We start from the raw sequence: 17518 nt of genomic DNA, 5'->3' as shown, positions 1-17518 counted from the left end.
TCTGATAACTATTTTACATATGTAACCTCTTTTAAGTCTTACAACAACCCTATGAGGTAGGTGTTATTATTCCATTCTATAAATTATAAAACTAAGGCTTAGATAAATTACTTAGCTAAACAGCTAACAGTTCACAAGACATATCCGAAGAGATAAAACTTTAAAATCAAAAGCACATACTTTATAACAAAGATGACTTACTTTCGTAATTGTCCTAGGAAAGAAATTGGAATTTTATTAAAAGTATGCCTACTGTATTTATTCATTTTTAATTATCTGCCATTAGTCTAAATTCCATCAATTACTGATGGTTAAAAAATGTGCAGAGTATTCATGCCATGGAATAACACTCAGTAGATTATAAGAAGATTGTCAAAACAGCCAACGTATTTACTGAACTGTTACTGTGTGCCAGGCACCATTCTAAGTACACACGTATGTTAACTCATTTAGTCTTCATAACAACTCTAAAAGTAGGTATTTCCATTTTACAATGATGAAACAGGCCTAGAGAGCTCAATACAAGAATACTTGAAAGATAACAGGTTGATTGTAGTTAATAACACAGTATTGCACATTTGAAAGTCACTAAGAGAGTAAATCTTAAAAACCCTCATCACAAGAAAAAAAAAGTTTTTATAACTATGTATGGGGACAGATGTTAACTAGACTTACTGTGGTGGTCATTTTGCAATATATACAAATATTGAATCATTATATTGTACACTTGAAACTAATAAAATGTTATACGTCAATTATACTTCAGTTAAAAAATTTTTAAAGTAAAAAATAAAAGGGATAACAGGTAATAATCATATTGCTCCAGGGCAGACACTGTTCTACATTCTTTCCATGGGTTAGCTCTTTTTTTTTAATTTTTATTTTATGTCAGAGCATAGTTGATTAACAATGTTGTGTTAGTTTCAGGTGTGCAGCAAAGCGATTCAGTTATACATATATTCATGCATTTATTCTTTTTCAAATTCTTTTCCCATTTAGGTTATTACAGAATATTGAGTAGCATTCCCTGTGCTATACAGTAGGTTCTCGTTGGTTATCTATTTTAAATATAGCAGTGTGTACATATCAAGGATTAACTCTTTCAATCTTTTCAACTACGTGAGGTGAGTACCATTATTATGGAAGAGACTGAGGCACAGAGAGGTTAAGTAATTTGGCCCAGCTTACACAGAGGGGAAGAAGTAGACATAGGACTTAAACCCAGGCAGTTTGTCTCTTCACATCTAAAAAAGTGAATAGGGAACTGTAGACAACGCACCACCATTTCAAGGAATTGCTGAGTGCTTGAGACCATCATAACTATTCCATGCTGCTACTGTTGTTATTAGACCTGGGGCATTTTTCCCTCTTATATATTGGCAAGAAAATCTTTATGTTCAAAAGAACCTGTAAGCTTATTTTGGAGAACCTCCAAAAGGCAATGTGGCATTCTGTTAGGTCTAAACATCGAAGACTTAACGTGCTTTCTATTGACCTACTTTCAGCTTGGGTGAGATTTAGCATTTGATTCACGCGGTCAAGGTCAGCACTCTGCAAGATAACGTGGGAGATGGGGAGAAAATGAATCATAGTAACAACACATGTTTTAAAAGGTGATCAAGATTATTTCTGCAGTAGTCACATGAATGTTTTACTACAGAACAAAAAAGCCAGACTAACTTGAGTTTAAATTCCAGTTCTGCCACTACCTCAGAAATATAGAGACATTGCTACTCCCAGGAATACATTTGTTGTGTGAGAGTCTGCAAAGATGTAATTGATGATGGGGCAGATCATTCTGACCGTGCTGGAATCAATTACTAAGTTGGGATGACAACATCCCAGGGTTTCTCAAGCTTTTATATATATATATATATATATATATATGTATATATATATACACACACACACACACACACACACACACACACACACACGAAACTCCCTTGAGAGTCTTGCTAAAATGTACATTCTGATTCAGTGTGAGCCCAAGCTCAGGGGGGCCTGAGATTCTGCATCTCCAATGAGCTTGCAAGTGATGCAGATGCTGATCCTGGGACCACACTGAGCAGGAAGGGACCTTCCTTACAAAGAAGAACTTGGGGTTTGCAGTCACATAGACCGAGCTTCTGTGACACTGGACAATTTACCTAACTTTTCGGAGCCCTCTTTATCTCTAAAGTGGGGAAGAAAACACCCACTTTATAATATTTATTATTATTACTTTAAATAGTGGTTCCATTGAGGTTATCTGGAGCAGTAGGAAACCCACACATTTACTCTGATTTTCAGGATGGATTTGATTTTTACTGGGAAGTTTAGACTTTTGCCCTTTTAAATCTTTTTTGGTTGGTAATTTACTTATGCATTTATTTCTGTGATATGATGTTACTTTGAGGATCAGAGAATGGAAAGCCTTCCCTGACCCCTGGCTCTAAGAAACAATTCTTACCTGAGGCAGCTGGTGTTTATTTAGCTTTACAGCCACCCTCGGGACTTGGCATCAAATGCACCTCGACATTAGCTTTAGCTTGATGGAGTCCCGATAGTGGGCTCCAATTCCATTCCGATATCCCAGCCCCACCCATGTGCTTTAATTCTCACAGCGGGGCTTGGTCCTTGCATTCTGAGCTCCTGTTCTGATTGCTTGCCTTTGGGAGACCCCTCTTAGCACTGGAATCTCACCTGGCTGAGAGTCTCCTGGGATCTGAAATCCTGCTGCTGAACTCAGCTGGGCATCTGATCCACTAAAAAGACCTTCCCAATGCTGACTGTCTGTCAGGCAGCCTCCAAGCGTCCTCTCATCAAAGGGTTCTTCACTACTACCCAGAAGAATACCTCCCACTTTAAATGCTAGGCTTCCTGCTGAGCAGACTCCGCAGCACCTACCCTAGTGGGTGTGTCAGATGCCAGATCTCAGTCCCTGCCCCCGCGGGCTATTTCTGCTCTGAAATAACCGAGTATGACCATCTGATTCTTAAGCTGTAAGAAAGATGGTTGATGAGGGAAATCAAAGAGAGCCCCAGGATTCCACTGCTTTGAACGATTACGGACAGTTAGCTCACCGTGGATTAACAATTGCCAAGTAGTGCTTTCCAGCTTACAAAACATATTCACATACTTAATCTTACAATGTACCTCTCATTTCCAGATAAGGTTCAGAGAAACGACATATTCTCTTAGTAAATATCTGAGCTAGAACACAAACCTGGTTGTTAGCTACTCTGGTTATAGGTGAGTTTGCCCCTTTACATTCTTATGGATACATGAAGTTATTACTTACACTTTGTAGCTCCGGGCATGAACATCCTAGAGTATCTGTGGGCACTGGAACAGTAAAGCCACAAACAGAAAACTTTGACACTTCTTCTGCATGAGATGGTTCATAAAAAGGCACCTTCAGAAGATAGTTTAAACTACCATGGGTACCATTGTTTGGTGCTGGTTGAATGTGTAGAAGATCTGTTTAAAAATTAAATTCAAAGTAGTTTTAAATTAGAAGGCAACAACATCTATGCAGAAGATGGGAGAAAACAAACACTTAGTGTTCACTTCCTTTAATAAATTCTGCTGCATACACCATTCAGTTTAGCAGCTTCCCCCTCCCCTCCCAATTTCCATACCTAGTCTTTCTAGAAAATAGGAACAGTTGCTGTAAATGAGCCATAGGAATGTTTATGAACTGTTTCTGTTCCTCCGGAGAAAAGCATCTCTGCTTAAATGATCACTTTGTGCCTTAAGTATATCATGGTTTCCTAGCATAAAAAAGCTACACTTTTAGTAAAAACAAGTTTAAAGAACTTAAATAATTTACAATCTTACTTGTAGTATATTTATTTAATTATAGGAAAATACTCTAAGTACAGATACTTTTAAAATATTAAACTAGTGAATTTTGCTTAAAATTTAGAGAACTTTTTATAGTTTTTCCTATAAAAACAGAACATACAAATATTGCACAAACATAACCTTGTAAGTCCCTGCTGAGGACTACCAAAGAGATCTCTCCTAGAACTGCAATCTTAACTAGTTCTTTTTAAACCTTTCCTGGAAAGGGCCAGTAGCCCTGACCATAAACTCAGGCTTGGGAACAAGGAATTTAAGTTAATGCTACAACACATTATTTTTAAATGGATACTCTTTGGTCTCTAAGTTACATTCAATTACCACAGGCCAGTGGCAAGATGAAGAGTGACAACCGTGAGTGTACTTATGTTCCCAAATTCCTGTAGCTAAAGGTGAAATTGCAACTCAATTCATTGCCTTGCCTAGCTAAATGATGTGTGGTCTGAGGTAAGCACATAGGCAGCAAGGTAGGTTAGATTCCCCAAAACTCTAATTCTTTACTGTTTTTTAACATTGAGTGTAATGTGTCGATCCAAATAGGACTTTTTTACCATCCTTTTATTCCAGAAGCTTTCTCTCTGTAATTACAAGAAAATACTTCTGTTTTTTTGCTGTGTTTTCCCTGCTCTGAAAAGTTGGAAGTGTAATTTTATTTATCTAAGTTCTATTAAATTAAATTTTCATGTAGTAACTAACAGAAAAGTTGGTCTCCCAGGGTCTAATGTTTATCATTACTAAAACAAAACAAAATGAAAAGAACTCACATTGACCGCTAAATAATTCTGAATAGTAAATAATTCTACCTCATCTTTTCTACTTTCCATCTCCTTAGGACAGAGCATCTACTTCTGGGATTCAATTTATCACCAGCTTCAAAATTCATATTTTTAAAACTCAATTCATGTATGATTGTTGAAGTTATATAGGTATACTTACCGCACATTAGGTTATAGATTTCAATATTGTCAAATGGCTCAACTTCAGTCTGCTGTTTAAAACTGGGTCCATGTGCCAGAAAGATAGCCTAGGCAGTAATAGTCCACCTGTTACCAGATGCCATGTAATCTCAAAAACAGATGTTGGAAGAGACACAATTTTCTTTTTCTAACAGCTCTTTTATTTGTATCTTAAGCCTCTTTAAGAATTCCTTTCCAGATTTTTTTTAACAGTATGTTTTTTTTATTATTGAAGTACATTTGCTGTACAATATTATAGGTTACAGGTGTGCAATATAGTGATTCATAATTTTTAAATGCTCCATTTATAGTTATCGTACAATATTGGCTGCTTTCCAGCTTCGAAAATGATTTTTGCAACGTTTCCACCTGAGATGTTGTACCAAGTCCAATCAAATATAATCCATACTGTGTTTACTTCTAAATCCACCTGCTTCCATAGCACCTCCTATGTCAACAGACTAGGAGAATACAAGCAATACTGGACAACCGATGCCCGCACAATTCTACAACATCTGGACAACAGAAATTAGACATTCATCATACAACATCATATATTCTTTTTATACTCCTTTCTTATCATTGTTCACATATGTTACTACTACATGACAAAAAATGCTGACATTTCTAAGTATTAAATATTTTTGCACAACTTATACTTGCTCACTGATTTCTCAAAGACATCTCCCATTTACTTTTAGGATGAAGAGACCTAAATATTTTTATTTATGTTTAAATAATTAAAGGTAACCTTATATTATTTATAACAGATCTAATTTGTTTTAGATTCTAAATATCTAGAAGAACAGTATCAAACACGGATAGGCAATTCTCTTCAGGCTACAGGAATATAAATATACACATATATATTTTCCCAAGGTAATCAGCAAAGAATTGGAGGCATAGGTTTTTCTTGCAGTAATTAACTCAATTATCAAATAGTACCCTAATTAATAGAGAAGGCAGAAACTTCTCAAGTATTTACAAAGAGATATCATTCATCATGACAATGTTAAGAGGCAGTATATTCATATAGAGCCTAACACATTTTTCTTTCTTTGGAAAGGGGCGTGTATGTGTGTGTGTGTGTGTGTGTGTGTGTGTGTGTGTGACAAATGGAACTAGGTAAGACAATCAGGTTGCAAAATCATGAAGCTTTACTGAGGGGGGAATATTGGCTACACTTTACTCATGGGCTCTTTCAAATAGTTTCCTCCCTGGGCTCCAAGGACAACACACTTTCCTGGTTTTCTTCTTCCCTCACTGGCTCTACCCCCAGGTCTCTTTGCTAGTAACTCTTTGTCTCCCAATCTCTTCAAGGAAAAGTGCTTAAGGCTCAGTACTTGCTCTTCTTCTCCACCTACACTCAATCCCTGAGAATGTTATCTAGTCACATATCTTCGAAATAATTTATATACCCAAAACTCAATTTTTCTATCCCTTTAGGTAGACTCTCTAATTGCCTATATGTAACATCTCCACTTGCATGCCTAATAAATACCTTGAATTTAACATATCAAACTAACTCTCCCTCTTTCCTCTCCAATCAGCGGCAGCCATGGTCTAATATCCTAACAGCCTAACAAAAGTTCTCTCACCTCCAACATATCAGACACGTTCCCATCTTAGGCCCTTGACACTGGCTGTTTCTTCTGCCTTGGACACCTGTCCCCTGAATACTTGAAAGGTTAATTCTTGCACCTTCCTCAAGTCTCTGCTCAGCCGTCATCTCAATGAATCTTACCATCTCCATCTTAGTTAAAGTTGCACCCTGCCCCCATGTCACCCCAAAACACCCCCAATTTCCACCTACTCTGCTTTACTTTTTCTTTATTTCCCGTAGCACTTATCTCCTAACATACCAGCCATACACTGCTCTGTTATGTCAATTGGCTATATCCACCTGTTAGAATGAAAACTTCATGAGGGCAGGGGTCTTTATCTGTGTTGTTCACAAGGGTATTCAAGAGTCCTGAACATTGTCCGTCACAAAGTAGGTGCTCAATAAATATTTGTTTAAAAAAAAAGCAGTAAGTTACCTCCATGCTCTTAAACTCATTGTTATAACCATGGTTGCCTCCTCCACAGGATGAAAATTCTTTAGTCCTATAAAGAAATAATATTATTACACTCTGATGAATCTATTAATATGAGACCTTATTGCAAACTGAGCTTTAGTGGATTTTGATGTAGTCTCTCCTTTTATATAAGTAAAATTTTCTGTCAACAACAGCATAAATATATTTATTTTCGTGCTCAAATTCAGAGCCACAGAGGAACAAAGAGTGGTAGGAGAGAAGGAAGGAGAATTCCAGCATCTATAAATAGAATTCAAAGTATTTGGCTTTTAAATATTAAGAGAAGGATATACAAAGGCACTGATTTTTAAAAACTTTGTCTTCGGGCTTACCTGTACATTTACACATCCATGTCTGTGTGATTAAGAGTAGTTTGATTAATATATTATGTTAAGCGTTTCAGTGCTTTAAAAATAAATCTTTGGAACTGGGAAAAAATATCAATTCCTATTTTAGGTCAGAGATATCTAGGGAAATAATATGAAAATATGAATAGAGAATACTCAGGGCAAGTTAATTATAATACTTGGGAAGGAAAAGCCAGTATATTCTGTAAAGTCAGAGTTTAGTTTTAACTTTTGGGATTTTCTTCCATAGGTTGTTGTTCTATTACTTGAAAGACTTTTCAAATTTAATTCATTTGTATTTTGCCTACATTTTCACATTTTAGTCTTTGAATTGAGCAGTATTAGCAATTTTATATGTAGTTAGTTTTTATACTTGAAAACAAAATAGTGATAAAGGAACCTAGATTTTTTTAAAGCGATAATGTTATACAGGTTCAAATTAGGCCCCTAAAGGGAAAATGACTAATATTTCCAAATGTTGGCCTTAAAAAATATCTCTCATTTGTTTCCCCAATGCCCAGCACCCAACCCCTGGGCAAATACACACACACACACACACACACACACACACACACACACACACACACAGAGGCACAGTTTTTGTTTTTTACATTGTAACCTTAATTGAGAGCAGGACTTTAGTGTCTTAAAAAATCAACTTTTAAAAAATTCATAACTAATTCTCACTCAGGTTAAATAAAAAAATAAAAATAAATCACAAAATAAAAAATAAATCACAAAACTCACAAGGCCACACTCAACTCTACCCAATAGAGGGAAGAAAGGAGAAACTAAGTACCACCTAGAATGGGGAAAGCAAGAGTAGTCCTTTTAATAGGGGGTTTAAGTTCAGTTACTCTGAGGTGCCAGTTCATGTCATCTTAGTTAATGCCAATAAAATTGATGGTATGAGATAAAACTTGTTCTAAAAAATATTTTATACTTATTCCATATATATTTGGTTCCCCAAGATAACTGGAGCTATTTGATTGAGTATAATTAAGTTTTAAATTCTGTGTGGGAAGCTAGAGTATTCATTAATGAAAGAAAGGAAAGGTCTTTTGAACTAAGCCATAGGTAAAATTCTCTAAAATTGATCCTTTATCTTTCTGTTTTCAGATAAACCTAGTTTTTGTTGGTTTGTTTTTATATTTCCAACCCCTAACCCATCTTCATTAGAAAACTTTAGTATTACAAAACCATATTTGGAAGCAAAAGATAAAAATATTGTTAGAAAAACCTCTCTTTTTTATTGCTTTCCAAGTGAAAACTTTAGAAGTCTGCTTTTCTAATTGCTCACATTCAAACTTTCCAACCATTAATTTGCCTCTGGAAATTACATATGGAAAAATGGAAGCTGGCAATTGGAAAAGATGAGTTGATTTTATCTTTCATAATTTAGCTCAACTTCCAAGTACTATCTAAAATCTTTTGGAACAAATCTCTTTTATCTTCTCCATGTCTAATTAATAAAGTCAAAATTAAGGCCCCGTTCCTCTGCCACAGCTGGGACATGACACACACGGGCAATGAGCAAGCCTTCTCTCCTGATACCCAGTTAGGTGCCAAGTCCTATCTTTCTCTGTCGTACCTGTCACATTTCCCTCGCTTTCCTCTACTGCCACCATTCTAAGCTAGATCTGACCTGAATTGGTTATCCTGACTCTGAACTCCAAAATCTTCCCACATAACTCATACACATACACACACCCCTAATTGTATTTAACCCTATATGTCCCTGATGGAAATGGAAACATATATTTTAATGAGTACAAATGGAAGACAGAATATAATGAACTGGTACTATTCTGGAAAATCTGGGTCATAAGTTCACCATACTTTCCCAAAAGTGTGCTGACTAGTTTTGCCATCCACTACAGCTCCACAGCCTCCCTTGGGTCTGTCATCACGCTGAAGACTGGGTCACAACACATCTTTCTAACTGGCCTCCCTGCCACTTGCTTGACCATCCTCCTCCATATGGCAGCTGGAGTGAGCTCTCAGAAATGCAAATCCCAATATATTCACCTCCAGCCACCTTGTATCTCCCAGTGGTCTCCTACTCTTTTCACGAAGTCACACTCTTTAGTCCTGACAGATAAGGTCCTTCATGCAGGAGGACCTGAATGAAGGCAGCTTCATTCACTAAGTGCTCTAGCAGAACGGAACTACTTGCAATTCATGGAATCTAGTCCCTCTGCCTGGAAACCTGACCCTCTGTTTCTACCTTTCCTTGCCCCAGAGTTGCTACTGACTTAAAAAAATTAAAAGGGACTTCCCTGGTAGCGCAGTGGTTAAGAATCCGCCTGCCAATGCAGGAGACACGGGTTCGAACCCTGGTCCGGGAAGATCCCACATGCCGCGGAGCAACTAAACCTGTGTGCCACAACTACTGAGCCTGCACTCTAGAGTCCGCGAGCCACAGCTATTGAGCCTGTGTGCCACAACTATTAAGCCTGTGCTCTAGAGTCCGCGAGCCACAACTGCTGAGCCTGTGTGCTGTCACAACTACTGAAGCCCGTGTGCCTAGAGCCCGTGCTCTGCAACAAGAGAAGCCACTGCAATGAGAAGACTGTGCACCGCAGTGAAGAGCAGCCCCCACTCGCCACAACTAGAGAAAGTCCACACGCAGCAACGAAGACCCAATGCAACCAAAAATAAATATAAAAAAATAAATAAAAAAAAAAAAGGTGCTCCACTGCTCTGAGCAGAGAATTCAGAGAAAGAAGCAAATCTGAGAAGACACAGCCTGGCAGTGCTCAAGGTGTGGCAAGCAGAGGGGTGCCTTCCAGTAAGGAAAAGGGGTCCTTCTCCTCTGCAGACACAGCCTGTCCAGGCTTGGTGAGCTGAACAAGGGTTAGATTCCCGCTCCCACTCGTCTCCTTGGTTGAGTGCCTCTGTACACTGCACAGACCAGACAACTGCACAGGGAGACCCACTTATGTGACAGCATTTAGCCTAACCCATCCTGAGTCTTCAAAACCCAGAGCAGGAATCACACCTATGAGGAAGCGTTCTCTGACATTCTCTGGCATCCGCACCTGGGGTGTGAAATCACTCTTTGTTTCCTTGTGCCTTGTACTTGATCCCAGTGCAACAGTTGTTACACCTGATTATAACTGTTGTCATCCTCCCTCCCTGGGTGAAGATCCTTCGGATGGGGACTGTGCCTATCTCCATTTCTTAGAAACGTGCCTGGACAAACCGATGATTTGTCAGTTTCCAGTAATAACATAAAAAGCTATTATTCATGTTATCTAAAAGGGAACTTTAACATTACTTCAACTAGTTTCAAATAATTGGGTTTCCCCAAATTAGTAAAATCTAACACATTTTATAAAGGGCAAAATAAGGAGGAAAATAGATTACACTAAATTTGCTATAATTTGAAAAGGTAATCTAGTTATCAAATATTGAACATTATAACTAAAGATGACATATTTTAACTTAGAAAATAGGTAGCCTGAGACTCATGTGTTAAGGGTTGGGGATAGGATACACCCAGGACTTAATCAGATGAGACTTCCTGTTGCTCTGATTGGGGCTGTAGTCAGCATTTCTTCTGATGTAAGTTAGTTTACGTTGTATATGAATAGCAAGAGAATAGTAAAACCAGGTTCGTCTTGTGTTACAGATGAGACAAATGAAGACCTGAGATATTTATCTGTGCAAGTTCTCACAACAAACTAGGTGCGGAGCCGGGACTTGAACTCTGGGGCTGCTGCTCTGTGTACATCTGACTGCTAGCTAGTACATGTACAAAGCTCACAATTTGAGACTAAGTATTAATGTGTGAAACCCAGAGGTATCCTGGTGGCTGGACTCTCCTTCTATAACCCATAGTCCATGTTGTTGAACTGATGGGCACCTTCTCATTTTGCACCATTGGTCTCCTAACTCCTTTGATCTCATACCCTCAACAGTAAATATCTGGAGAACTCACTCACATTTATATATTACATACACACACTACTAAAAATCTTATATATTTAACATTAGTAAAGCTTAATTTATCTCACGTAATTTAATCTTCTTTTAGAGAATGCTGTCCTGACCCACAGGACAGCCTTCTAAGCCAAAGGGCTATGAAACTCCAATTCCAAGAAGAAAGGCTAGTGTCATCTAGTGGCCACGTGTTAAACTGCACACTCCCTGGCCTAGCGGTGCCCTGCTTGGCTTTCCTGTTATCTCAGTGAATAGACCCCAGCAAATCTCCATTTCCTCATCCTGCACACATTAATTATGTCAGAGCCCAACTTCCTCTCTTCCTTTGTCTCCTCTTCCTTTACTAAACATATCTTTTATTTATATCCACTTATGCATATAGAAAAAATACTGGAATAAAACACAAGAATAGGGAATGTGAGTTAAACTACCAGATAGTGTGTATTTATTTGTTTACTGGCTTATTATCAGGCTTCTCCATTTGACAAGGAGGGCAGGAATAATTCCTGTATCCCAAATGCCTAGAACAGGGTTTGGTACACACATAGCAAGCATCAAGAACATTTTGTTGAGTCAATTAATTAATTGGTTATTTGGGGATAGAATGATTCAGAATGCTTTATATTTTCTCAAAATGGCCTTATATTTTGCAAATGCTCAATGATCAATATGAATCACAATTATAGCTAGAAAAAAAGAAATGTTACAACTAATTGGTTAGTTTGGCCTTACAGCCATAAGCATGCTCTTTCAGAAAAACCACAAAGATGACAAAGACCTTAAAGAGCTATCTAATCCATTACTCATTACCAGCCTCTGAGACAACTGATGCCATCTTTATATCCTGTCTGCCACCTAAAGGAGACCACAGTGGTCTCAGTGGTTAAGAATGTGCTGGTTCTGATAATCTCTCGACAGTCAGCCTTCTTCCTCATTCTCATCTACATTGTAAAGATTAGTAGGCTAAGACGGGCAACCTCGTAACAGTCATTTCAAATACAGAAGTGCTAGATAGCATATAAAAGGTCAAGAAATTGTCATACTCAGGAAAATTCATGTGATCATAATAGCAGGGTAAGGTCAAGGAAATTTATAATGAAAGATGGCTGTTAAAAGTATTAAGAGAGGGCTTCCCTGGTGGCACAGTGGTTGAGAGTCCGCCTGCCGATGCAGGGGATGCGGGTTCGTGCCCCGGTCCGGGAGGATCCCACATGCCGCGGAGCGGCTGGGCCCGTGAGCCATGGCCACTGAGCCTGCGCGTCCGGAGCCTGTGCTCCGCAATGGGAGAGGCCACAGCAGTGAGAGGCCCGCATACCGCAAAAAAAAAGTATTATGAGATAAGTTAATAGGCACACAGACCTCACAGCCTGCCACTGTCGATCCATCAGAAGATGAGCTTTGTCAATTCTCACATTTTTGGCATAGTGTAGGCGTTTTGGCAAATCAGGAGTCAAATAGGGTGTGAAATGCTGATCAGGTTTTCGGCACTGCAAAAGAGGTAAATTATTTCTTCATGACACCTATAAGATATGCAAACTAATTCAACAATTTCACCTCCTAAGATGATTTGTTAAACACTTTTTAAAAGTAAGAGGATTTAAGCCTGGCTAATAAAATAGGAACATTAAACTTATTATGTGTAGTCACATTCTCTAGTTATATTGTTTTTAATTGTGGCAACAATATTTAAGTTCTAATTTAACATATGATGTAAATTATATTGTTTGCTGTCTGAAGTTTTATTCTTGTATATATACATTAAACCACCATAAATCTCCCCTCCTTTTTCGACAGAGAATAAATATAAGTTTGTATTTAGAGTGGCAATTACAAATTTGGAGTCTAAATTATATACGAAAAGTCTTATATAGACATTAATAAATATGAGTAAAAAATTTTTAAATTAGTTAAATTGCACCAAAAATCCCTTCACAATTGACTCAATTTACCCTTTAAATAACCTACATTTGCTTAATTTTCAAATCAAGTCAATAGTTTTTGAAATCTAGTCCAGTTCTCCCACTTCTGAAAAATTCATGGGTCTCTTCACAAACTGGAATGAAATTTTATTTCTTAATAATAACTGCTGTTAACTAGATGGCGTATTTAAAAACTTGGTAAAGGTGCAAATCATACTGGTATCTATACATGTAAAAAAAGTGAGCAAATGAGAAATAGAACTACAAAGAACCTTTTTCTCCCTCGACTTTTTTGAGAAACAACAGAAAAAAAAAATACAGGTAAGGATAAGGGGAAATGAATTGTTTTCTACTTGCTCAGTTTCTTATTTATTTTAAGCCTCAACAATCTCATAAATATTTCAAGTCTGTGTCACTATTATCTCATGTTCAATTTGCATAAGAAAAAGAAGAGACACTACAAAATTGATTTTAAAAATTTAAAAGAAATACAGAGAGTAGGAGAGTGAAGAGAGTTATAGAATGAAAAAGGGCAGAGAAACTTATTTATTGCATAGATATTTCTGCCAGATATTTTTTTTTCTTGCCTACTTTTCCAGTCTTCTTATTTTTCGACGTTTTCATTTATCATTACTTCTTTCTTAAGCCACTATTTTTGTAACTTCCAGGCAAGCACACTGTGGCAGCTGCTGAGGATGCAGCTTCCTCAAAGGTCCAAGGGACTAGAATGTGCCCTTAAGGACCGCCGATCATTTGATGAGGCACACTTTGCTGACTGGATGTACAGCCCGAGTAAATCCAGAGAAAACTTGTGGTACACTGCCAACCTCTGAAGAAGTATGGGGTTATTCTTTGCATCTGAGAATTTGAGATGAAGACGCTAGAGTTGAGATATAATTTTGGTCCTTTTATCTAAGAACAAAGTTGATGCTGCTGTCTGTCATGCAGCCAGAATGTGTGGAACTTGCCACTTCATGTTTGGTTATGTTTGTCCAATATAAGCTCAATACAGGCCCACAAATCAGCATTCCTGGAAATATTGTACTACCACTTGGAACTTTTCCCTGGGAATAATGGGCTACTTCATAAAATGATAGTCCATTTCCTCAGGGCTCTGCAGCTCCAGGCCTGGTCCTATCTGTGATGCCATGTAATGGATTTCCAAAGCCTGCGGTATCCAATCCCTTTGCGCCACTAGGATTATTAGACATTTGCCATCATTTCACCAATAGGACTACAGCTATATGGATCATGAGGTGATGGAAAAAAGGGAAAATGATATGTGGATTTAGAGAGTCCATTTGCTGGAAATTCTCCACTACCCTTCCAGTCAGCATGGGCACATTCCAGGTACACCCTTCACCACCTTCACCAGTAGGGAGTGAGATGACCCATCATGCTTACTCAAGATCAGAATATTAGGTGTAAGAGACAAAAGGAGTGACTAACACTAAAGAATTCTGCTCAAGCGTTCATTCTTACTTCAAACTTGCAGTGGGTCCCAGGTTATAGTAACCACTCTTTCCCCAGCGTTTCCTTATTCACATTTTCAGCGTTCAATGATTCACATTTTATTCTCACAGTTTTTACTATGTTTGCATATCGCCTATACGTAAATAAATCTAGCCCTATCCCAAGCCATGGTAAACTCATGAATCCATATAATAGATGTATATTTGCAAATATACTTTAAACATAGAACCATTAAAACCACCATAGAAGAATATTTTATTAATATTAAATATTTCATTTAATATAATGGTGGTTTTATATATAATATAAAACAAATAAATATTTCATTTAATATTAAAAATATTAAATATTTTAATATTTCGACCACTTTAAGCTATCTGGAATTTGTCCTGCTTATTTACTTACAACCTGGGATACAAGAACCAATCAAAAGCAGTTGCAATTATACTTAAGGGAGTTGATTTTTCTGACCTGTACAAAAAGATCTATAATATCTGTGCTTCACTGTTTTCCAATATTAGATCATACAAAAAATATGAAAAATGATGCCGCCTTAAGCTCACTAGCCCAGCTCCTTTGAATGAAACATCAGCCCATTCAATTCAGGAGTGAGTGCCTCTGATACCCAAACAAATTTCCAATGGCGGTGTCAACTCCAAAATAAAAACAGCTAAGGTAAAACCAACTGACAGGAATTTAAAATAAAGTTGATGGAGGTTTAAGAAATAAATTACAAATGGCTTGGACTCGAAAATATAGAATACAGCTTTCTTGAAACTTAGATTAAAGACATCCATTAATTTAAACATATGCATTAGAAGACTGTATACTTACACTGAGGTTCCTAACAATTTCTTCAGAATTAACTGTTTCAAAAGAAAAAGAAGTAAATCACATTACAACTGATACCTGACAACTGCAAAAAAATATAAACAATTCAGGTGAATTTGACACAGACATTTATTAATGACTGTGATCTGGTAAAATTAAGTAAAAAAGTACTTTAAGCAAAGAATTATTTTAGCATTTAAGAATGGAGTATATTTTAACTTAACAATATTAGATATTACCATAGACCTTAATGACAGACTGTAATTAAACATGGGATTTTCTCATTTGCTTCTGTGTGGTCTTCCCAAGAGGTGAGAAGAGGGGGCCTGGGAATCCCTGCATCCTCAGAATCAGGAGGCTATGGTTATTCGCTTTCAGTATTACCTTTATTTTTTTATGTGGTCATCTTCATACTTACAAGTAAAAAAATCATGAGGTATATTCAGAGTCCTGATGCGGGGGGCAGGTCCTCCATACATGTAGAAGTTTGTTTGGGAAAAATAATTAGTCATATATTCTACTTTGTCACAATAAGTCTGATCCATTCCTGAATTAAAAAAAAAATTATTCACTGAATGTATAAGATGGTAACGATCGGTTGTCTTTGATCAGATCAAATAGGAGATATTTTATGTTACAGATCTCAAACCAAGTTTGACTGAGAACCTTTACAATTTACTCAATTATTTTATTCTAATTAGCAGGCCTTGAAAATCCTGGCAGTGGAAGACAAGGATCATGTTTATAAGAGAAGAACAGATAGGAATTATAAACAGATCATCTGTTCAATGTAGATCTGTTAAAGTAATTTCGAAGAAGAAAGTTCTCTGTTAAAAAAAAAAAAAAAAGAAAGTTCTCTGTAGGAAGCTAATTAAACCTTTATAACATCTGATTTTACATAAAGCAACATGATATATTTTTAAATCAAAAAATAACATGCATTTTTATAAAACAATACATTAAGCAAGAGAACAAAGTCTAGATAATTTTTACTTTTCATAAGTGTATTATTTAAATTTATATAAGAAGCATATGCTTTAAAAAAGAATTGGTAGTTAAACCTTTTTTATTTGAAGATTCTTCAGACTCCATCCATATTTTTATTATTTTTACCATTCATTTTATTATTTTTATATTTTATAATTTTTTAACAAAATATGCATTAAAATATTTTCTTCAATTTTAAAACAATGGGTCAAAGTATTAGGGAACCATTTTAGAAACTTAAAATAAATTACTGTCTCACATTATCTTGTTGTAAGATATAAACAATATTCTGCAGACGTGTCCCTTTTCCTCTTCTCACCCCATCTAGATTACCCTGTCTAGAAAAGGTCCACTTCTGCTTTACGTACTTCCTACCACACCACATCAAGGAAAATACTTGGCATTGAGTTAGCACTTAAAAAATATTTGTTGAATGAATGAGTACTTTAAAAGTGAGGTTGCAGAGGGCATGACATCTGTCTCACTTCTTTTAATATTCAGGTTGACGGAAATGGAGAACTACCCTCAAGCAGAGAAATGTGGAGTGACAGGACTTTATAGAAGTCTATTCACATGACCAAAAAAATACACAGAACATGGTAAAACTAGCCAATTCAGCAAACTGCAGCCAATCTATATGAATGAATCATTCACTGAAAAGAAGACACTTTTTATGATGACAGCCCAGCCACATCCTTGTTAAGTACTACTAACTCCAAATATATAGAAAATTAAGTGTATGGATAGATTTTTCAGAGTGAATGTTAGAATAATTAAACTAAAAGTATAAATTTTAGTCCTCTATTCATCACAGCCTACTACAAAGCTCATTCTTTGCTCATTTAAGAGCTTCTAGGTCTAGAAATAGACTTTTAAAAATCTCTATTTTTTTGTATGCCCCCCAAAGTGATAAGATTTAAGCAATGATAAAATATGATTTTAAAGAAAGCATACCATGGTCAGCCAAGAGGATTATATTGACACAATTGACTAAGTTTCTCTGTTTTAGGCCTTCCATCAACAATCCAAAAGTGTAATCTACTAACTGTAAGGCTTGAATTACCTAAGGAAAAAAAAATTGGAGTTAAGATTATCTTCATGGATTAAGGCTTAATTAACCAAACCATTACCTAATC

At 36.6% G+C, this 17518-nt stretch overlaps 1 protein-coding gene across 1 annotated transcript in view; it reads right to left on the bottom strand.

The window, feature by feature from the left end:
• ENPP3 (ectonucleotide pyrophosphatase/phosphodiesterase 3) overlaps positions 1-17518 on the bottom strand; it is a 66162-nt gene that overhangs the window by 18251 nt on the left and 30393 nt on the right. The window contains exons 13-20 of the mRNA XM_030853435.3: positions 17337-17445; positions 15814-15942; positions 15399-15430; positions 12532-12659; positions 6842-6908; positions 4783-4870; positions 3284-3462; positions 1500-1551 (exon numbers count right to left, since the gene is read on the bottom strand). Coding sequence (XP_030709295.1) covers positions 1500-1551; positions 3284-3462; positions 4783-4870; positions 6842-6908; positions 12532-12659; positions 15399-15430; positions 15814-15942; positions 17337-17445 — 784 coding nt within the window. The remainder of the gene's footprint in view (positions 1-1499; positions 1552-3283; positions 3463-4782; positions 4871-6841; positions 6909-12531; positions 12660-15398; positions 15431-15813; positions 15943-17336; positions 17446-17518) is intronic.

This window comes from Globicephala melas, chromosome 14, assembly GCF_963455315.2.
Source record: "Globicephala melas chromosome 14, mGloMel1.2, whole genome shotgun sequence".
NCBI classification, from domain to species: domain Eukaryota; kingdom Metazoa; phylum Chordata; class Mammalia; order Artiodactyla; family Delphinidae; genus Globicephala; species Globicephala melas.
This window is presented reverse-complemented; position numbering and strand designations above follow the sequence as displayed.